The 24,282-nt window shown below is 37.8% G+C and overlaps 1 protein-coding gene across 1 annotated transcript in view; it reads left to right on the top strand.

Annotated features, from left to right (window-relative positions):
• Positions 1 to 10,280, top strand: part of TRHR (thyrotropin releasing hormone receptor) — a 45,776-nt gene extending 35,496 nt beyond the window's left edge. The window contains exon 2 of the mRNA XM_052652018.1: positions 9,873 to 10,280. Within this exon, the coding sequence (XP_052507978.1) occupies positions 9,873 to 10,280 (408 nt within the window). The remainder of the gene's footprint in view (positions 1 to 9,872) is intronic.
• Positions 10,281 to 24,282: the final 14,002 nt, after the last annotated feature.

The raw sequence follows: 24,282 nt of genomic DNA, 5'->3' as shown, positions 1-24,282 counted from the left end.
TGTTAGGCACTGAATGGAGGGATACAAATGCCTCAGGGGCTGTTTCCCTTTGCCTGGCCGCATAACCCCCAATAACAAAACTCAATCATGTGAAAATGATCACAAACATGTCTGAATATTGTTTCATCATTAGTAGCATATGAGTTAGATTTGCGTGGAATGTTCAATTTGGAGAGATTTGGAGAGAAAGCCAGTTTGTCTATTTACTGGCTCAGAATGTGAGGTTCAAACATGCCACATGACCTGTCCAGTCTCCTCAGAGCTCAGAGGTGGACTGTGAAACCAAGATGCCAGGTGCCCACTGTACTTTGTCCCTCACTCACATGCAAAAGGACCGTGTCACAGCCTTTATCTCCCAGGAGGGAATGTCTAGATAATAGCAAGACCCATGACTAAGCACAGGATGTTTTTCTGAACCATACACAGAATCAAAAATCAGAAAAAAATTTTCTTTATCAGTACAAGAGTTTCAACTAAATCTCCTAGAGTACTCTGAGATATTGATAAATTGCCCATGACTTCTTAGATGGACTAATAAACTAATCTTTGATTAATCACAATTTCCTCAGACTGTACATAACCAGATCCTCATAAGTGATATAGTATTAATTGGGCTATAACCCCAAAAGACAGAAGTTTCCATTTTACTTTTTATGTAATTTTATTACTTTTGCATTTTCTTGTTTGTTTTTTCCCTAGGAAATATATTAGTATGAAGGATTCTTGTCTGCCTTGTTATGACAATTTTTCCCTAATCAGTACTTCCTAAATGTAACACTCCAATTTGGGGCAAAAATCATATGTAATTCCAGGGCTACCACTGATTCCTGCTGACATTCTTGTCCAGTAGCTGAGTTGTATCCAACTCTTTGTGACCCCATGGACTGCAGCACGCCAGGATTCCCTGTCTTTCACAATATTATCCTTTCAAATACTTCATAAACATTATTTGCAGCAATTAGAAGGCTTACCATATATGTTGATTTTTATAGTTATCTGGGAGAAAGTGAGACTTAGTCACTTTCAACAGACCTTAGTTTAATAACTAGCTTTGCTTTTATATGTGAGCTGTATGACCTTATTACTTTGCTTCTCTGAGCTCAGTTACCATTCATCAGTGAAATGGGAATAATAACACCTGTTCGACAGATCTCACTGGGACATTAACAGAAAATGGTTTAAGCGCAATGAAAGTATTTTGTTAATTTCAAGAAATTAAGCAATTAACTGCTATCAGGACTCCACTCAGGATTTAGGGTGTTGACAAGAAAGTGGCATTTTTTCCCCTGGAAGATCTTGATCATTTAGATCAAGTACAGCTAAGAACAACAACAACAACAAAAAAAAAACAACCAGATATTGAAAAAGTAATTTTGTGTCTACGCTTGAGACGAGGCCAACCATACCACTTCTGCACTGGACTTTTGTTCCCTATTCAAGAACATAGCTCTTCCAATTGTCTTCTTTCTCCATCTGGATCATAAAATTTCCCCTCTCCATGAGGATTGTTCCCTAAGCAAACAAAGATGCTGTAATGTCTCTCATCTTTAAAAAAAAAAAATTGATTCATCTCCCTCTGATAGCCCTTCTGCTTTTCTATTCCTTTTCCCAGAAAAACTCTCAAAAGGTATGCTTATAACCTCTATCCATTTTTTCCATCTTCCCTTGAACCCACTCCAAACAGGCTTGCCTAATAAATGAAAGTTTTTATTTGCATAAATAAATAATGCTTTTCTCCAAAATACTTATTTCCTCTTACTCATGCTTTTCTGTCTTGTAGCTGGTCTCCAAGTTTACAAAAATAGCCTAAGAGGGTTGTTTTAACTGTGTATATTTTGTCTTTGCTCTTTTACTTTCTTGAGTCCTGATCTGCAAAATCAGTTAGTACTTTTTACTAGGCATTATAGTAATAACTATCAGAAGTGGATAAATAAAATGCGGTATATACATAGGATGGAATATTATTCAGCAATAAAAGAAATGAAGTACTGATACATGCCACAACATGGATGAACCTTAAAAAACATTATGCTAAATGGAAGACACCAGTCAGACACAAAAGACTACATGATCCCAATTATATGAGATGTTCAAATAGGCAAATCTATGAAAATATAAAGTATATTAGTCCCTGGGAAGGATGGGGGAAGGTAGAAAGTGACTGTTAATAGGTATGAAGTTTCTTTTGGGGATGATAAAAATGTCCAAAAATTAGATTGTGATAATGGTTGCAAAACCCTTGAATTGTACACTTTAAGTGAGTGAACTTAATTATATGTAAATTATATCTCTATAAAGTAATGTACAATTTACTGTCATCAGTCACAAGTCCAGTTGGTAGCCTGTTCCTCTGGTAATTTGTGTCAAGAATGTCAGTTAACCTCTGTGGCCTTCCTCTAAAAACTCCATAACTTCACTTCAACCATGAGGAAAACATCATCCAAACTCGAGCTGGAGGATATTCTATAAAATGCCTCACCAGTAATGCTCCTCAAAACTATCAAGAACGTCAAACGAAGGAAAGTTAGAGAAATGGTCACAGCCCAGAGGAACCTGAGGAGACGCAATGACTACATATACTGCATGGGATCCTGGAACAGAAAAAAGGGCATGAAGTCTGTATCAAGTATGGAGTTGGCTAATTCTGTGTAAGGACTGTCATTAATTGTGACAAAGTAAATGCACCATACTAGTGTAAGGTCTTAGTAATAGTGGAACTTTGATGTCGAGTGTTTGGACGCTCTGTGGCAATTCTATAAATCTAACAGTGTTTTCTTAAAGGCAAGAAACGAATGTTAGCTAATAGCTTTAGAACTTCTAGTAAGAGTCATAGAGATGGTAGTTAGGAAAACAAGTTTCCTCAGCAGCCTAGAATAGAGAACCTAGTTAGCCTCTGGCTTTTCACAGGCTGCACACATATGCAAAGTTAAGCTTGAACCCATTCAAGGAGCTGTACTCTCAACCTTAACAATAAGATAGACACCTATCCAGTTCACATCTTTGTTTAAAAAAATTTTAAAGGAAGAAAAGAAATACTTTTTAAAGTATTTATTTATTTAAAGTATTTATTTTCTTTTTTAAAGGAAAAAAAGAAATAGTTTTTATTTAGAGATTTTATAAAGATAACAAAATGAGGTTTTGAGGATTGAGTTAAAACTTCCTTGTGAGAACTCTATACCACTTATTCCATATAATTAAATATTGAAAGAGTAAAACATCTGTTGGGTTAATGGGGGAGGCTTCATGCATATGTGCTTAGTTGCTCAGTCATGTCTGACTCTTTGTGACCCCATGGACTGTAGCCCGCCAGGTTCCTCTATCCATAGGATTCTCCAGGCAAGAATACTAGAATGGGTAGTCTTTCCCTTCTCCAGGGAATCTTCCTGACCCAGGGATCAAACCCCTGTCTCTGGCATTGTCAGACGGATTCTTTGCCATCTGAGCCACCAGGGAAGCCCAAAATATCTATAGCCAGGGCTTGATTTTAAAGTTTCAAGCTGGTCCACATGAAAAAGACAGCCCTTCACCATGGTGGCCAAGGGCAGAGGCCTGCCCAGTTTAGACCCTCCTGTTACCACCTCCCTCTCCTCAACCATCTCTGTAGGCAGCTTCTCAAGCTAAACATACTTAACTGATTCTTATGACCTCTTTTCCTGGTCCTCAATATACTCTGCAAAAATGGCTGCCTATTTCTTCATTGACTTCTTAGCTCCATGAAGCTGATGTTTTTAGGACTCAACACTGCATCTCCTTTGGCAGCTGTCCTAACAGAGGGAACACCAAGTACCCCACAGAAAATGATGGGTTTTGTAATGGTTTCTACAAGCTTCCTAGAGAAAGAGGTCACTCCACTGCTTTCCATGGTCTGCAGTTGAAAGTTGCATACTAAATTACTTCTGGTCTCATGCCATGCCTCACTATCTCATGCCTCCAGCTTGTCACACACACCCAATCTCTGCAGTAACACTTGTCCAGTCTCTCTTTACCTTCAGACTTTGGCTTAACTATCACTGACACCAAACCGTCACTCACCAATCTTCAACCTCAAATCCAGATCAGGGGCTCTCATAGAACCAAAACTTTCCTCTCTCTTAGTATTGATCGCATTGTATCAGATTGTAAAATACATGAAGCCACTGGCAATGTGTCTCTGGGTTATTGTCAAATCCTTAAGAGCCAGAAGATTAACTGGTATCCAGTAGGAATGCAAAAGAATCTCCTGAAATAAATGGATAAATACATTCCTTCCCAATCAAAAATATATGATAAGATCATTTCCCCCTGAAAACTGTTTCATGCTATTTCTCAAAGACCAGTAGGTCCTGGGGAAGAGGCTTCTGTAAAGAAATAATCTTTCAACTCATTGCCTATCCAATGCACTTCCCCAGCAAAATATCAGTGCTTAAAAACAACGGCCCACTACAATATTGTAAAGTAATCAGCTTCCAATTAAAATAAATAAATTAATTAAAAAATAAAATCATTTATTAAATTTTTATTTTTAGTTTATTTTACTTTACAATACTGTATTGGTTTTGCCATATATTGACATGAATCCACCACGGGTGTACATGCATTCCCAAACATGAACCCCCCTCCCACCTCCCTCCCCATAACATCTCTCTGGGTCATCCCCATGCACCAGCTCCAAGCATGCTGTATCCTGCATCGGACATAGACTGGCGATTCGATTCTTACATGATAGTACACATGTTTCAATGCCATTCTCCCAAATCATCCCACCCTCTCCCTCTGAGTCCAAAAGTCCGCTATACACATCTGTGTCTTTTTTGCTGTCTTGCATACAGGGTCATTATTGCCATCTTTCTAAATTCCATATATATGTGTTAGTATACTGTACTGGTGTTTTTCTTTCTGGCTTACTTCACTCTGTATAATCGGCTCCAGTTTCATCCATCTCATCAGAACTGATTCAAATGTATTCTTTTTAATGGCTGAGTAATACTCCATTGTGTATATGTACCACAGCTTTCTTATCCATTCATCTGCTGATGGACATCTAGGTTGTTTCCATGTCCTGGCTATTATAAACAGTGCTGCAATGAACACTGGGGGTACATGTGTCTCTTTCAATTCTGGTTTCCTCGGTGTGTATGCCCAGCAGTGGGATTGCTGGGTCATATGGCAGTTCTATTTGCAATTTTTTAAGGAATCTCCACACTGTTCTCCATAGTGGCTGTACTAGTTTGCATTCCCACCAACAGTGTAGGAGGGTTCCCTCTTCTCCACACCCTCTCCAGCATTTATTGCTTGCAGATTTTTGGATCGCAGACATTCTGACTGGTGTGAAGTGGTACCTCATTGAGGTTTTGATTTGCATTTCTCTAATAATGAGTGATGTTGAGCATCTTTTCATGTGTTTGTTAGCCATCCGTATGTCTTCTTTGGAGAAATGTCTATTTAGTTCTTTGGCCCATTTTTTGCTTCGGTCATTTATTTTTCTGGAATTGAGCTGCAAAAGTTGCTTGTATATTTTTGAGATTAGTTGTTTGTCAGTTGCTTCATTTGCTATTATTTTCTCCCATTCAGAAGGCTGTCTTTTCACCTTGCTTATATTTTCCTTTGTTGTGCAGAAGCTTTTAATTTTAATTAGATCCCATTTGTTTATTTTTGCTTTTATTTCCAGAATTTGGGGAGGTGGATCATAGAGGATCCTGCTGTGATATAAAAATTTAATAAAAGAAAAAAAAACTTAAATAAGATAATGCATAGACAAGTAACTAAGCCAATAAACTTATGCATTGTAGGTATGTTTTAAATAGTGGGACTGAAATAGTTCAGATATTTTTGTTTCCTCTGGAGATGTCTAAATGATTTGCTTCTGTTAACTCAATATAACTTAAAAGTAGTACAGTGAAATAAGTGGAAATATTGATATTTTCTCAAATATCAAAGAGCCCAGTTAAACCCATTTTAATATGAAGACAATTCTTAATGATCCATGATGTGACAACTCCTTGTATTCTTTATATCAATAACATATTTAAATTATTGTTATATGGTCAATTAATAAACTTTCAAATGTAATTAAACTAGGTATAAAGAATATATATATATCCTACTCAACATTTGTATTTTTGAGGAAACCACTATAAATAATAGCTCAAAATCACAGGACTGTTATTATTTGTTTTTTTTTTGCTCTTCATATAATATTTTTGTTGCTATCCACATGAGAGAACATTGTGGAATATGAACAGTAGAATCAATGTTTCATGAGAATAAATGCATTTGTTTCATCAAAAAAAATAAAATAAAATCACACACACAAGAAAAAAACAATGGCCCAAAGATATTTTCAAATTTGCATTTTTGTCACTTATTTAGAATCACAGCAGAAGTAAAACTTCAACAACCAACAGCGAAATTAATTGGGTATGAAAGACAGTCTCCAGGACATTTCCTTTCTAGGTGTTTGCTCCTATATTAAGAAACTGTTAAAATCCAAGCTATGGCTACACTAAACACTTGTGAACATTTTAGAAAGTGATTAAATGCAACTAGAGATATTTGGAATTGACTAAAATAGTTCTGAGTGAAATTAAATGTATTCTTTATCAGCCCACTGGGGACAATGTATTCTCTATCAGCCCACTGGGGACATTTTTTCCTCTGGGTCAGTCATAGAAACATCGTTGTATTTGTTTCATTCAACATGCCTTAAAATTTTTTAAAATATATTTCAAACAAAAAGCTGAAATGTATTAAGGATTCATTTTACTGATTAACTAATCTCTATTTAAAAGGGATTTTTAATGTTAAAAAAATTAAATGTTTACAAAAATTCTCTACCAATACTTTGAAGTGTTAAAACAGAAAAGGATCATGTTTACGTATTTTGAAATAATTATTTCTATATCTGAATTTACTCAGCATTTATTGAGGGCTGTCTTATGTCACATGTGTGTGTGGGTGTGGGTGTGGGTGTGTGAGTGGGTGCGCACGCGCTCAGTTTGTGTCTGACTATTTGCGATCCCATGGACTGTAGCCCAGCAGGCTCTTCTGTCCTTGGGATTTCCGAGGCAAGAATATTGGAGTATTCTTGGAGTGTTCTGGAGTTGTCATTTCCTTCTCCAGTGGATCTTCCTGACCCAGGGATTGAACACACATCTGCTGGCATCTCCTGCATTGCAGGCAGATTCTTTACCTACTGAGCCACCTAAGTAGCCCTCTCTTATGTCACATACTAAATGAAATCCCCAAGGAAAGAGAAATGAACAGACTTTACTCATGTCCTGAAGAAAGTTCACCATCTATTGGACAGGTGGACAAATATAACTCATTGAAATAAGAAGTGTGGGGAGTGATGCCAAAGTATATATGGGGGGCACACGGCAGAGGTGCTAACCTAAAAACTGACTGCTTTCCTCTAAGACAATGGAAGTTGCTCCCGCACTTGCATTAAGTAAAAACATGTAGGTAGATATTAAATGTGGATTTAATGTTTTACCTGAAAATTTTGTAGGGAAAAACTAAACAGATACAATTTAATCTTGAAGTTCAGAAATTGAGCAGCAATAAGTAAGTTGGAATTATACTTAGAAGAAGTTGAATGTTTTTGGCAACATATGGGGATAACATAGTGGAAATCTCATTAATGAAAATGAGTCTCACAGTGAGAGCAAACTATAAAGAAAAGAGCATGGGCTTGGCTTAAGCAGACTTAGCTTGAAACATGGCTGTCCTTTACTAGCTATGTGTCTTTAGACAATCACATAGATTCTCTAAACCTCAATTTCTTCGTATGCAAAATACTAGCTTACACATTAATAAGCATTAAATAAGATCATGTTTACATATCTTTATGACAGACCATTATAAAGACTCATATGTAATGCTGGCATTCCAGCTGTAAATTAAGCCAGGGGCTCAAATATAGGATGCTCAGTCCTTGGCAAGGAGTAGAAGGATGTTGGCAAGTGTGAAGCAGTGGCCTGATGTCAGAGAACCTGAAGTACCAGGCAGTGGACAAAGCAGAGATGTGAGTGATGACAATGATGACAAAGATGATAATTACTATGGTTCCTTCCAAAGCTTAGAATACTTACCACTGAATTAAGCTTTTAATTTCCTATGATCAATTAAAGTATTTACTCCTAATCTTCAATGTCAGCTTAAGAAAAAGCAGGCTTCCATTAACCTCTTGTCTGAATAGATCCTCCTTATCTCTGAAAGAAGGCAGGATCTCTGGAATGTTTTACTTGGTATTATATTAGTCAATGGGAATATCACTTTCTACTGAGCAACTTCTGTGCCCCAGTAAGCCAAATATAAAATACAATTATCCTCCCTGCACCAAGTCAGTAAAACAGTTAACAGTGATCACCCAGGGCATGAGGTAGAGCAGGAGGGCTTGGGGGACATTCTTCAAGGGCAGAGAGAGCTTCAGGAAAGTGATCAAATGGCCCTGGAAGCCATAGAAACACAGTAACTTGAGACTGGGTGGATAGATAGTGCTCAGGTTCCACTGCAGAGAAGTTGTAGGAGCTATTAAAAAAAAAAAGATATTACTGGTTCAAAAAGCTATAAAGGCTATGCGTGTCCATAAGTGGGCTTCCCTGGTGGTTCAGATGGTAAAGAATCTGCCTGCAATGAGGGAAACCTGGGTTCATTCCCTGGGTAGGGAAGATCCCCTGGAGAAGGGAACAGCTACCCACTCTAGTACACTGGCCTGGAGAATTCCATGGACAGAGGAGCCTGACAGGCTACAGTCGATGGGGTCACACAGAGTCAGATAAAAATTAGAAGTTTTACAGCAAATGGTATTTGGAAAGCTCAGAAAGGAGACAACTGCTATAGAATAATAGCAAGAGGACAGCATTACCCCCACAATGCAGGATTTGTAGGAGTGCCTGGGGTGGACAAGATATGGTTAAAGGGTAAGACAGAGTCCCAGAATCAGAAGGAGTACTAGTGGGGAAAAGGAAGGTAGTCTAACAGAGAAGAGTAAGATGGATTCTGTCATCAGTATTAAGTACAAGGAGCTGAATTTATAGTGGATACTAATAACGGAGTAGATATCTAGCTGTGGAATCCTTATTTCTACACAGTGGGATCTCTCTTGATGCCAGAACAAGCTAGAAGCTGGCAGCGGGGGCTTCAGAAAAGCAGCTGGGAGGTTAAAGGAGGAAGCATCAGTCCCTCCTATTTCAAGTATTTTCAAGTTCAGAACATCTAGAAAGTCTGGGCTGAGGAAGCTGAACTTTTTCAAACACTGCAAGGGACTAAAGATAACTGAAAACTGATTTTAAAATATGTAAAGTGTTGCTCCTGAAGAAAAGGTGAGTAAAGATGGGATTGGATCCAAGGTCTCCTAATGCTTACTTCTCATGCCTCGGGTCATATTCTCAGATTGCAATTTCAGCTGTGACTTCATGGCTATCGTGGGTGGTCCCTGCTCTCAGGAAACATTGCACTTTATCCATGGTCTTCTGGCTGTCTCTCCTCTTCTCCACCTCAAGATTCTCTCTAAAGCCCCCAGAAGTTTCCAGACAGGAGAATCCTGGAGGTACAGGGCAATTTAAATAAGGCACCTCTCAACAAAGGGCAGTTGGTGAATAAATGCCTCCCAAGCTGGACAAGTGATCCAAATATATCACTTGACCCAAAATTCTCCACAGCGGGAGCTGTCAAAAATACATCTTGTTTTGGCTTTTTCTCCTCTGTCCACTCTGTCCTCTGTGCCTTTAATCCTGCTTCCTGGGTTCATCTCCCAAATAAACTGCCCTCACCCAAGTCCGTGCCCTGGGACTAAAGTTTGGAAGAGGGCAGAGAGGGAGTCGTCTTATTTTCATACTTTGGTCCTGTTCTGTTTTAATTTGTGTTTGCACTGCTTTTCTGTTTCTCCATAGGTCACCAAGATGCTGGCAGTGGTCGTCATCCTGTTTGCCCTTTTATGGATGCCCTACAGAACCCTTGTGGTTGTCAACTCATTTCTCTCCAGCCCTTTCCAAGAAAATTGGTTCTTGCTCTTTTGCAGAATTTGCATTTATCTCAACAGTGCCATCAACCCAGTGATTTACAATCTCATGTCTCAGAAATTTCGTGCGGCCTTCAGAAAGCTCTGCAACTGTAAGCAGAAGCCAGTGGAGAAACCGGCTAACTACAGCGTGGCCCTAAATTACAGCGTCATCAAGGAGTCTGACCATTTCAGCACAGAGCTGGATGACATTACCGTCACTGACACTTACTTGTCTGCCACAAAAGTGTCTTTTGATGACACCTGCTTGGCTTCTGAAGTAACCTTCAGCCAAAGTTGATTGATGGGGTAGAGAAAATGGATGATAAAGAAAATAAGAATCTGTGCAGTTATCAACCCAAGAGAGGAAACAGCCAATTACTTGTATGTGATGACAGAGCAGACAAATTCTTTGCTGATGCTCTAATAAATCCTGGCCCAAGGTACTCTATCCCATGAGAATGATTCTGTTTCATTCTCATATCAAAAAATATTCATCATAAAAAAAATTGAGCAGATCTGTGAAAGATCCAGACGGTGGAAACTTTCCGTTTAGAGACATTTCACTGTATATTCTGGGGCTGTGAATTTTAGATAAAATCAAGGCATCGATTTACCTATTCAGTATAACTTTATCAAATGTTTTTTCTCACCCCCTCTGGATTATGTATACATTTGAGAATTTGGCAACATAAAAAATTTTAATGTTTTCATTTAGCATTTCATTTTAATAATGTACAGTACTGTCTTCATGAATATCTGAAACTATAGTAAAATATAGAAAAAACACTTTATTTGTTGAGTAAAAATGAGATTTCAGACAAATATATTCACTGCTTAAAAAATGTCATAATGCCCATAAAATTCTGAGTTGGTTTTTTTATGTTTTACAAAGTAGATGGTCATCATTCAGCTTTAGTGTAAATAACCAAAACCTCAACATAACCAAAATTACTAATTGAGAAGACATGTAGATTTGATAATTAAATAAGTCCAGTTCTATACTCTTAAAGCCTTCAAAACGATGGGTAAGACCAGAAAAAAACTACATTAAATAACTGTGAAGATACAGACACATAATTAGTATTGAAAAGTCTAACCAAGACAAGAGCAAGGTTTTACTTTTTCCTCTGAAACTTTTAAGGAAGAAAATCCTATTTTTGAGCATTCCCATGTATGAACTACTGAGCCATGTCAAGCAAATCCTTCTAGCTGAATCTAGCTTAAAAGTCTGAAACATTCTCAAAAGCTTAGTTGCTATTCTAAGTGACCAAAGGCTGACTATTACACTTCCAGATGAAGACCCCACTGAGCATTGTAGTCACTGGATTTTAACTTGTCTGCAAGTGTCTTTCCTGCCTTCCTGCTTGTCTTTTGTAGGTTCTTTTCTTTTTTCCCCAAATGCTTGTGATTGTGATATTTTGTTTACAGATTCTAAATCAAAGCAATGAAAAATTTTGTCAGCATTATGTTCAATAGAGCTAAAATTGATTTCATCTCACTGTTAATATATCTTCACAGTTACAACTTAGGCCTGCTCTTCTATTCCAGTGATTATTAGAGAGATGTAAATGTGAATCCCTCAGGTCCTGCTTTAATCCCTTTTGGTTGACTCGTCTACTAAGATCTGGCTAATCAATATCTCCATGTTAAAATGGCCCTCGGTGTTGATTCAGGAATAGCTGAATTTTAATGATTGGGTTGAAAAGTACTGGGTACTTTTAAGTGCCTGCAAAGACTGGCATTTTCCCTCTCCAGGGTATATCCCTACCTTGTGACTTTTTTCTGAAACCTATTGCTAATGATCATTACAACACAAATACCTTGTTTATGAGGAATGTGTTACTCAGTTTTGGAAACTTCAGCTTTTAAATGCCACTTCATGGAGACTCTGCCATCTAAAACCTCAATCCCGAATATGCTTTGGTGAAAATTGGCCTCATCTACTCCATGAAAACATTCTTATCCTATCACTGTGGCAGTAAAAAAAAATGCAAGCAAACATTTATAGGAAATGCCCTAAAAATCTGTATGCATGACACAAAGAAATCTGTTTTAACTGACTTTTCATCCTGGATTAAAGATTGAATTTGGAATCGTATAGCTAGAGCACTAGAGTGACCCAACCCCAAATCACACATGCATGTGTTCAGATTCATACAAACGCATGCTTGTAGTTCCATAACTACTTAACAAGGGGTATTGGAATATGCTAGATTTTTTTGATAACAGGAAAGAACTGCTGTCTTTGAACATCAACTATGTCTCAGGCATGCTAGCAGATATTTAATCAACATTGCCTTCATCACAGCCTCACTACAGCTGTGATTTTCTTATGATAAGGCCAGGGATCAGGGATCAATTCCCTAAACTGCGTAGATGTTAGGGAGAGAAAATGAAGAAATGTCTTTCTCTTTTCTTTTCCTTTTTTTTCAAGCTAGCATGCTGATTAACATTCTTGTGCCCTGATGGCATAAGTAATAAAAATATATAATACTTTGCAGAATGATAATAATTAGATATTGAAAAATATTATGATTAGTTTTATATGTTAGTCACAGAATATAATATACTCTTCCTATCTTTGGAGCTTAATATATGGGCTCAGTTTTTGTTTTAATGCTTAAAAAGTTATTTGCTAATAATCTGTTAGTTTTAGACCACATGGGAAATTCAAAAGAACACAGTTCATAGTGTTTCCACTCTGTAGCAAATGCCGTTATGAAGTTAAATATTCCCATGCAATATCCAATAAATATTTGGGTTTACACAGCACCAATCTAACTTTTTAAGGTATTCTTTATTACACTGTACTAAATCAAAAATATTGCCTTAAATTACCAAAAGTTAACAAATGATCAAATGAAAAATAAAAAGCTACATTAAAAATTGCTGACAGAGTGAAGTAATGTTATTAAGGCCTCACCTAATAAAATTCCTTGAGTTATTTTATTGCTTCCAATTTCATTAATTGCTGAGTGTCTTTGGTTAGATCTTGCACCTAAGGTAATTAGGTAAAGGGCACAGATATTTAATAAAACAAGCAGACATAAATTTCCACTTCAGAATTCTCCATCAGTATCATGAGTATATTTCTAGAACTTCTCTCCAACATAAATATTCTAAATGATGAAGAGAAATGAGAAAAGTGTAAACTCTACAATTATCTTAAACAACCCAAATGCATAAAACAATGTAACTTGAAAATAAACCAAAACAAAAGGCTGCTTCGAGCTAAACAATTAGTTAAATCAAAGGAAGCTACAGTCATAAAACTTAAGTGGATACTTGAATTGTTTCATTTTTATAATGAAATAACAATGAAATACATATCTTAGTAATGCTGAATCCACATGGTTTTTGAACTACTCAAAGAATCAGAGTTACATCACTGTTGTTATTGTTGTTCAGTGTCTGTCATGTCTGGCTCTTTGTGACCCCATGGACTGTAGCACACCAGGATCCTCTGTCCACTATCTCCTGGAGTTTGCTCAAATGCATGTCCATTGAGTCAGTAATGCTATCTAATTGTCTCATCCTCTACTGCCCCCTTCTCCTCCTGCCTTCAATCTTTCCCAGCTTCAGGGTCTTTTCCAATCAGTCAGTTCTTTGCATCAGGTGGCCAAAGTATTGGAGCTTCAGCTTTAGCATCTGTCCTTCCAATAAATATTCAGGGTTGATTTCCTTTAGGATTGACTGGTTGGATCTCCTTGCAGTCCAAGGGACTCTCAAGAGTCTTCTCCAACACCACAGTTCAAAAGCATCAGTTCTTCAGCACTCAGCCTTCTTTATGGTCCAACTCTCACATCCGTACATGACTACTAGAAAAACCATAGCTTTGACTACATGGACCTTCATCAGCAAATTGATGTCTCTGCTTTTTTGATATACTGTCTGGGTTTGTCATAGCTTTCTTTCCAAGGAGCAAGTGTCTTTTAATTTCATGGCTGCAGTCACTATTCATGGTAATTTTGGAGACCAAGAAAATTAAATCTGTCACTGCTTCCACTTTTTCTCCTTCTATTTGCCATGAGGTGATGGGACCAGATGCCATGATCTTAGGTTTTTTGATTTTGAGTTTCAAGCCAACTTTTTCACTCTCCTCTTTCACTCTTATCAAGAGGCTCTTTAGTTTCTCTTCACTTTCTGCCATTAGAGTGGTATCATCTGCATATAGGAGATTGTTGATATTTCTCCCAGCAGTCTTGATTCCAGCCTGGGATTCATCCAGCCTGGCATTTCAAATGATGTATTCTGCATAGAAGTTAAATAGAAGGGTGACAATATAAAGCCTTGATGTACTCCTTTCACAGTTTTGAACCAGTCCATTGTCCAGTTCTAACTGACGTGCATACAGGTTTCTCAAGAGGCAGATAAGGTGCTCTGATATTCCCATCTCTTGAAGAATTTTCCACAGTTTGTTGTGATCCACATAGTCAAAGGCTTCAGCATAGTCAGTGAAGCAGAAGTAGTTGTTTCTCTGGAACTCCCTTGCTTTCTCCATGATCCAACAAATGCTGAAAGTTTGATCTCTGGTTCCTATGCCTTTTCAAAACCCAGCTTGTATATCTGGAAGTTTGCAGTTCACACACTGCTGAAACCTAGCATGAAGGATTTTGAAGATAACCTTGCTAGCAGGTGGAATGAGCACAATTATGGGGTATTTTAAACATTCGTTGGCATTACCCTGCTTTGGGATTTGAATGAAAGCTGACCTTTTCCAGTCCTGTGGCCACTGCTGAGTTTTCCAAATTTGCTGACATATTGAGTGCAGCACTCTAACAGCATCAACTTTTAGGATTTTAAATAGATCTGCTGGAACTCTGTCACCTCCACTAGTTTTGCTCATAGTAATGCTTCCTAAAGCCCTCACCCTCCAGAATGTCTGGCTCTAGGTGAGTGACCACACCATCATGGTTATTCAGGTCATTAAGACCTTTTTTGTATACTTCTTCTGTGTATTCTTGCCACTTCTTCTTAATGTCTTCTGCTTCTGTTAGGTCCTTACCATTTCTGTCCTTTATTGTGTCCATCCTTAAATGAAACGTTCCCATGATATCTCCAATATTCTTGAAAAGATCTCTAGTCTTTCCCATTCTAATTTTTCCTCTATTTCTTTGCATTGTTCATTTAAGAAGGCCTTCTTATCCCTCCTTGCTATTCTCTGGAACTCTGCACTCAATTGGGTATATCTTTCCCTTTCTTCATTGCCTTTCACTTTTCTTCTTTCCTCAGCCATTTATAAAGTCTCTTCAGACAACCACATTTCCTTCTTGAATTTCTTTTTCTCTGGAATAGTTTTGGTTACTGCCGCCTGCACAGTGTTATGAAGCTCTTGTCCATAGTTCTTCAGACACTCTGTCTACCAGATCTAATCCTTTGAATCTATGCATCACCTCCACTGTATAATTGTAAGAGCTTTGATTTAGGTCATACCTGAATGGCCTAGTAGTTTTTCTTACTTTCTTCAACTTAAGCCTGAATTTTGCAGTATGGACCTCATGATTTGAGCCATAGTCAGCTCCTAGTCTTGTTTTTGCTGACTGTATAGATCTTCTCCATCTGTGGCTACAAAGAACATAATCAGTCTGATTTCAGTATTGACCATGTGGTGATGTCCATATGTAGTCATCCCTTGGGTTGTTGGAAGAGGGTGTTTGCTATGACCAGTGTGTTCTCTTGACATAACTCTGTTCACCTTTGTTCTGCTTCATTTTGCACTCCAAATCCAAATTTTCCTGTTATTAGGATTATATCTTGACTTCCTGCTTTTGTATTCCAATCCCCTAAGATGAAAAGGACATATTTTTCTGTTTTTCATCCTAGAAGGGGTTGTAGGTCTTCATGGAACCATTCAACTTCAGCTTCTTTGCATCAGTGGTTGGGGCATAGACTTGGATAATTGTGATGTTTAATGTTTTGCCTTGTAAATGAACTGAAATAACTCTGTCAATTTTGAGATTGCACTTAAGCACTGCATTTCAGACTCTCTTGTTGACTATGAGGGCTACTCTCTTTCTTCTAAGGGATTCTTGCCCACAGTTGTAGCTATAATGGTCATCTGAAGTAAATTTGTCCATTCCTGTCTATTTTAGTTCACTGACTCCTAAGTTGTCAGGGTTCAATCTTACCATTTCCTGCCTGACCAAACCCAACTGACCTTGATTCATGGACCTAACATTCCAGGTTCCTATGCCTATTTTTCTTTACAGCATTGAACTTTACTTTTACCACCAGACCCATCCACAACTGAGCATCATTTTCACTTTGGCCCAGCCATTTCATTCTTTCTGGAGCTATTTGTATTAATAATTGGCCTCATTCCCAGTAGCATATTGGACACCTTCTGATCTTGTGGCAAGAGGTGGGGGCTCATCTTCAAGTATCATATCTTTTTGTTTTTTCATAGTGTCATGTGGTTCTCGTGGCAAGAATACTGGAGTGAGTTGCCATTTCCTCCTCCAATGGATCATGTTTTGTCAGAGCTCTTCACTCTGACTCCTCCATCTTGGGTGGCCCTGCATGGCATGGCTCATAGTTTCACTGAGCTACACATGGCCCTTCGCCACAACAAGGCTGTGGTCCATGAAGAGATACATCACTCTAAACTGTGTTAAATATATAGACATGAAAGAAGAGGGAAAAGACTAATTTTTGGAGAAAAAAAGAAATTTTAAATAGTTTGCCCATGGCTCTATGAATTCTGTAAATAATATAGTCAACATTATTTACATCTCTCAACTGCAACTCACAACAGAGTTGGAATGTTTTTTCATGGATTAAGATGACTGGGTGTAAGTTATGGTATCATCACAGACAATCAGTCCACCCAGGTTCTAAGAACATTTATTTCTAGCGTTTGAATTACTTGTTCTCCTTGGAAGAAGCAGAGGATGAACATCTTTAGCAATTTATTTTCTGTTTATCTATAGTTGTCCATAGTAAATGACCGTCAGAACCAAGGTTTGGCCAAGTGAGTATGTTTTTAGTGTAATACACATGAAGAAGTCTTACTGTACTCTGTAGTAATAAATATATTCTTCTCTCCTTCTCCACCTCCCATATCAAACTCTTCTCTTTCCAAAAATAATGGTTTTCCTCAGAGCAGTCAGTTATATCTGACTTCATTGAAGCCTAAACCTGGACATGAACTGTCTTAAGTAAAAGTGTATCAAAGATATATATTCAAATCTTTCAAATATATGTATGTGTATATAAATATATATCTTATTGCTCTGAATACTTCTGTGTTTCATAAAGTCATGTTCAAACTGTGGAAATACAGATGCTTCTAAAGTTTCTATTTAAGTTATGTCCTCATTTTCATGGTGGGGAGTCATGTACAGAGTTGAGCCATTTGATATAGATTTTTCCCTCACAGATTAAAGTATAGGTCAGGCATTTCAGGGCTTCATTGAGAAACAAAAGAAAACTCCACATGTGATGAACTGCCACAGAAATTTAAGAAAATAAAAGGCTTTTCCCATTTCTAAGAATTTCACAGCCCAATGAGGAAACTATATTGACTTCCATGACAAAGCAATATGATATTATCTCAAGATAAAACAGTTTGGCAATATTTAGAATATGAATTAGAGACATCAGAAGTGTTTTAAAGAAGCAATTAGGGTCATTTATGTTGTGATTCTATTTTATGAACTATAACTGGAATTATTGATTAATGTAGTTCTTAACTTCATTGATCACAAGGGGGAAAAGATTAGATATGGCCCTGTAATATTTTTGTTTTTATGTTTGGTCTACAATCTCAAATTATTCAGCAGAAAAGTTCATTTACAAGAATGCCCACTGGGGAATAGTTTTGTTATGGAGATGATTAGAACCAAATGGACTATTCTAATATAAACTGAATCATATGGTTCTGATTTTAATATTCAAGCAATCTCTGAAAAGAGTTGCCAAGAATGTTTGTAGACAATGTTTTCAGACCTGTTTACATTCTTCTACACTGAGCACATTTATGGCAAATCCAATATGAGGTGACTGATTTATATTTTAGAAATTACATCTGGAAAAATTAAAAATCTGGATGAAATGGCTCACCTGGGACAACACATTGTGAGAGCTGTCAAATCTGGATCCTGCAAGAAAACAAAAAACAATTTTATGGCCAATAAACAGCAAATCCACAGCAAAATCACCTATATATCCTTGTGGAGGAGCATCTGTATCAAGTCCATACTACACATTCTCAACTGATATAATGGAAATAGAAGCACTTAGAAAATTATACAAGTTAAATGAATGGGATAAGCAATTCAGGTGGCTAAAGCTCCTGCAACTTACTTGAGCCCTGAAGCCACACCCACGTGTGATTACTTCATTCCTCACAGAACAATGGCCTTGGTGTTTGTCCATGTGGCTATTCTCTGACTTGCAAAAAAGAGCATATGAACTTTCTCAAGAATGTTACGGACTGATAAAGATGGAGACTCTCCAGAAAAAAAACAAAAAACAAATACAGCTTGGCAGTAGAGTAAGGTTCTATTTAACCACAGCTCTTAATTCAGAAGCTAGTAGGAATATCTGTATTCCTGAGATGCCACGAAATGCCCTAATAAGGAGGCTAAATGTTTATTCCTTAGCCAAGAATAAGAAACCACTCCCACTTTAATATACATAAGAATTATCTGAAAGCTTATCTTAAAATGTGCTTTATTTGGCTTTGCCCCCAAATTCTTATTTATTAGGTAATTTTGAAGCCTGTGGTCCTCTGACCACACCTGAAAACATTAAAAATAATAAAATACACTTAAAAAAAAGAAAGCCATTGAGTCATGTCCCCAGTGGAGATCTTCAAGGCTCTTATTTATCATAATTCTTAAAAAACAAACTATATGAAAAACTCTTTGAGAATACGTCTATCATTGTTGTATTCCACGAATCATCTAAATTTGGATAATGTCCCTAAGTGTTAAATATAGGAATGAACCAATGAATTCCAAGCTATGCAATACATTTTGAAATTTTCTGCTGATGTCCAATTTGCCTCTAGATTTGTTTACACAATAAGAGAACTAGTTCTATCTGGTTTTTATTTTTTAAACAGCTCTTGGGGCTTCCCAGGTGGTGCCAGTGGTAAAGAATCTGCCTGCAATGCAGGAGATACGGGAGAGATAAGTTTGATCCCTGGGTCAGGAAAATTCCCTGGAGTAGGAAATGGCAAACCACTCCAGTATTCTGGCCTGGAAAATCCTATGGATAGAGAAACCTAATGTGCTATAGTCCATGGGGTCACAAAGAGTGGGACATGACTGAGCACCCAGGCCATCTATCCATCGCCCAGCTCAGTGAAAGGTACTACATTAAGTGTGCTAGATGAGAGTCGAACAATTTCTCACATATGCATAGTGCTTGGCAATTTCAGTGGCACTTCCACATCCTAATTTAATAATTCAAGACTGACACATTGCCTCGGCCCTCAAGAAGATTACAGTCTGGTGATAACATATTAACATGGAAATGTAAGAAATATAGAATAAATATTTGGAAGCCAAATTGTGTGATTTCAGATTACAAACAATTGAACTCTTCAGAGGAAAAGTGGCATCTCTGGCACCTGGGGTCATTAAGGAGGACTGTGCAGAGAACACAGGAGTTCTTTCAAGAATACGTTTGATTTAGGCAGTTACAGGAAAGACAGTTAATGGGAAAGAAATAAGATAAATGAGCCCAGGAAGACACAAATAACTTTTAGAGCAATGCTCTGGATGTGAAGGATATGCATCCAAAGTCCATTTCATGGGAGATTAAAGCAGCAGCATGTCTTTTAATATTTGCCACCACCAATAAAGCTCCAAGGAAAGGAAAAGTAAAGGAAGTCAAGGACCTACATGTGCTTATATTTGAGGAAATGTTCACCTATACACTAGAATATAGAGTTAAAACACATATAGGTCAGCTTTGTTTATTATGTATAGAAGCTATATTACACTATTTGCCTTGTAAGCATTGTAATTCTAAAAGTATTCTTATAAGTCTTAATTTTTGAAATGAAAAATATGTATATATATATATATATCTTTGTTTCTAATCTATATCATGTCATCACCATCCATTTTTAAATATTTATATTTAAAATATAAATATTGTGTACATTATTCAAGGGTCCTTAACAACTCTGGATTTATCCAATTATGCCAACCATAGACATCAGAGCTAGCTCAGGGACCTAGACCCTTCATGAACTTAAGCTTCAAGATTAAATCTGTATTGACAAGCATGTAGTGACTAGCTTCAGATTACTTGTGACGTCGTGGACTTGCATGCTGCTTTTGATGTTCTCCTGAATGTGTTGGCCTCCTTCTATTAGTTTTAGAATGTTGTATGCTGACTCATTTCATCACCCGGGAATTAATTTCTGTGTCCCTGTGGGACAAAGACTCTGCTTTAAGAAAGTACAGCATTATGTGCTCTGCTGTGAGAAACTGTGTGTCTGTTCCAATCTGTGTATTGTGAGCAATAAAGCATCAAACTGAAAGAACTGGCTCTTTAGTTTTCTTTGTCTTCCAAATATTTCATTTTGGTGCAATTTGACTCTTAACCACCTGCTCAGAAAAACATTAGTGGCACTCAACTTGTACCAGTGTGGTTTTATGAGATGATTGTAACACAGAGATAGATGTTTTCCATTTCAATAGTAAGTTTAATGTGTATTGGAGAAAATGTGACTAGCTCATCAAATTTACGTCAATGACGTCAGTGTATTAACTTGATGTCGATACTGTGTTTAATCACTCAGTTGTGTCCTACCATTTGTGACCCCATGGACTGTAGCCCACCAGGCTCCTGTGTCCATGGGGATTCTCCAGGCAAGAATACTGGAGCGTGGAGTGGGTTGCCATGCCCTCCTCCAGGGGATCTTCCCAACCCAGGGTTGATATTAGATAAGACAAAAAACCATGCAGTTTAAACAAGCGGCTAACGTGTGGACAACACCGAACTGATTGATTCGGGTGTCTGTCTCCTTTTGAACAATAGCAAAATAAACTCAGATACTTGTGTACATAATTGCAAAGCAAATTGCTTCGTTACCTTTGTTGGTCCAAGTGATGGCCAACTTTACCTGGAAGAGGCAGGGCAAATATACAGACTGTAAAGTTCAACTCTTGTAGAAGTGGATTTGTATCATTCCTGGGGCCACTGCTCTAGCAAACAGACTCCATTGGATAAAGTTTATCTTGCCATGCACAGGAAAATGCTTGCTTAAGTAAATCTCAAGCTTTGCTTTAATGACCTCAATCTTTCACACTTGGAGAATATGAGAAAAATAAAAAATACCACTTGAAGCACTGAACATTGAGTGAACAAGAGAAGGTTCTTTGAATCATCTTTATTCAAGAGTAAACAACCTTGCCACCACTACCCCATCTACCTTCCAAAACGTTTGTTCTTACATTATGAGGTGCAGCACCTTCAGCAATGTAAATTTTCCTCAATCCTCCCAGGTAAAAAGTTTAGTGGGATTTTACCAAATAGCATAGTCCTCTTTCCCAAATCTCCTAAAAATGCTATGAAAATCAATGAAGACATATTTTTGCTCACCATGGTCAAGTAAAGTGTAGTGGCTAGCACACTAACTGATACAAAATGGACCTTCCAAAAGTACCTGCTAATGGATGTGAATAAATATGTTTATTGAATATTTAAATTTAATGGACAGAAAGCATTTTATACCACAGAGAATAACCTCTAAGAGTATAGATTGCAAGTTGACTCTAAGTCTTAGACCTCTTCAGTCTATCACCCTTAAGAGGATACCACTTTCTACAAACTCCTATTTTGACACAACACAAAACAAGTAGAAAAGTCCTTCTCATCAGATTTTAGAAAAACACATTGAGTGCAAATATGCTGAAACAGTGGAAATGAAGCAAAAAAGAATGATCTTGTCTGCCAGTAATGTGATATTAACTCAAAGAGCCCTAAAGCGAGAGTACAGCATCTCAGTTTCCAAACAAATTGAATCTTGTGTCCCAAATAGACGTTTGTGTCTAAAATAGAAACAAACATATTTGAGATTTTCCTGGGCTTCACCAGTCAAAGGATACAAATGCAGTCACAGCAACATTAGTACATAATTTCCCTGGCCGATCAACTGTCCTAGCACCAATGCCTCAGTCTCCCCTTCAGTTATTTCTTGCAGACCTGGGAGTGTGTCACTTTGCTCAGGATCTCTTATTTGCCTTCCACTTCAGTCTCTTTAATGACCCAAAACAATGAGATAGCATCTCCTAGCTGATGTGGCTGCCAGTTCACATCATGGCTATGTAGATGTGCCCAAGGAAACGTCTCTTCTGACTTCAAAACACATAAAGATTTAGAAAGTTGCCAAAAAAAACAAAACAAAAAACCTCCACTTCTTTCCTGATCGCTAAAAAAATCCCCATCTTTCTCCTAATTTATACCATGTTTTGAAATAATCCTGGTTCTGTATACTGCTTATATTCTGTGGGTAGCAATGATTCCTATAAAACTAAGCTCTCAATATCCACCTGTGAGCATTCTCTCACAGGAAGATCAGATTCAGCCTGGAAACAAGGCCAAAAAAAAATCACCATAATTCTTTGCCTCTCCCCACCTCTCCTCTCAGACACTCATCACAAAGCTTTCCACCTCTGATGGTTTTTTGTCCTTTAATATGAATCCACTCATAAATGCAAATAACGGAAGGCATTGACCCACAAGAGCGGAGACTATATCTCAGTTTCTTGTTGTTGTTTAGTTGCTCATTCAAGTCTGACTCTTTTGCAATCCCATGGACTGTAGCCCACCAGGCTCCTCTGTCCATGGGACTCTCCAGGCCAGAATACTGGAGTAGGTTGCCAATCCTTTCTCCAGGAGATCTTTCCAACCCAGGGATCGAACTCATGTCTCCTGCATTGCAGCCAAATTCTTTACCACTGAGTCCCCAGGGAAGCCAAATCCCTGCTGGGTGGGTCCATAATAATTACAGCCATATTGAAAACTGATCAGATTTGAGGAACAAAGTAGATATGCTACTTTATTTCTTCTTTCTGGAATTTCTATGAACAAATGCTGAAGAAGAAAAACTCAAGGGATCCTTAGCTTACTTCAGATCTTAGTTCAATCCTACCCAAACAAGGAACACTAACAGCAGCTTCAGACCTGATCAGTCTTGGCTTCATAATCGTATCTCAACAGTAGCCTCAAGCATTCAGGGGTCATGAGTTTGGGGTGGGGGGGGGGGGGGGGGCGGCAGGCAGAGCCGGAATGAAATGTGTTTGTCTGTCATTAGACCGTACATGACTGGAAAGAAAAAAATCTGCTTAATTTGACTAACATCCAATACAAGTGGAATTTTTTGAAGTCAAATAGGAGGATCTAGTTCTTAAGATGCTAAAAGCAAGTGTATTAGATGATGTTTATTCTACTACCCAGCTGTTGTTTTGAAAACCTATAGACTCTGCACAGAGATCAAAAAGCATTCTACTCAACAAATCTAGACCAGAACTGGATTTGTTCAGTGCGTTCGGAGGGAGGCCACAGGATACACTCTATTTCCCCACAATCTGTAAACATTGACTGATAGATTCACAAAATTCAGTTTTATGGTGAAAGCCTGTAGCCTTTCTCTTCCCATGTTTTCGAGACCATCCAATTATTCATCCCCTTCTTTTGCAGTGATCTCCAGAGAGGGTGAAGTCTAAATCTTCACCTGCAGGTTAAATACAAAATAGAACTTTCATTAGCAGATGAAGGACGCAAACCAGGAGCTTAATTTTGGTTTGCACATTCAAATCACACAGCAACAGCTCATCCAGGCCCCCTGAACCCAGTAAGACCAGAGTCAAAAAAGCACTCTTTAGATGGAATCCTGGAAGTCAATTTTCCTCTTTGCATATTACTTCTCCGGGAGAAAGTTCCCCAGGGATTAAAGGTCTTGAATTCATGCAGAGTGCCTGTTACACAGATGAAACCACACACAGAAAATTGGGAGACACATCGCAGCATCAAGCACTGTAATTAAGCAAATTGCCTTTATGTTTTTCTATGAATATGAATGAATGACTAAATAACTGAGCAGCATGGGCCTCTTAATAACTGCAAGAGCAAAAGCAGGGGAAGCACCTGTGTCTCCAGGAGCTCCAAGGGGGGCTTGAAGGACTACAAGAATCAGAAGTCAATGCATCTCAAAATATAGGAGCCCAGATGCTTGCAAACAGAAGATAAAAATATAAGCAACTTGCAGTTCAGGTGCAGTCGCTGAAACATTAGCCTGGCTCAGAAAGGACATAAAATAGAAAATCCAGTATCAGGGT

The sequence above is a fragment of the Budorcas taxicolor genome, chromosome 14, assembly GCF_023091745.1.
Source record: "Budorcas taxicolor isolate Tak-1 chromosome 14, Takin1.1, whole genome shotgun sequence".
Classification (NCBI taxonomy): domain Eukaryota; kingdom Metazoa; phylum Chordata; class Mammalia; order Artiodactyla; family Bovidae; genus Budorcas; species Budorcas taxicolor.
Note: the sequence above shows the minus strand (reverse complement) of the source record. Positions and strands in the feature narration are given on the sequence as shown.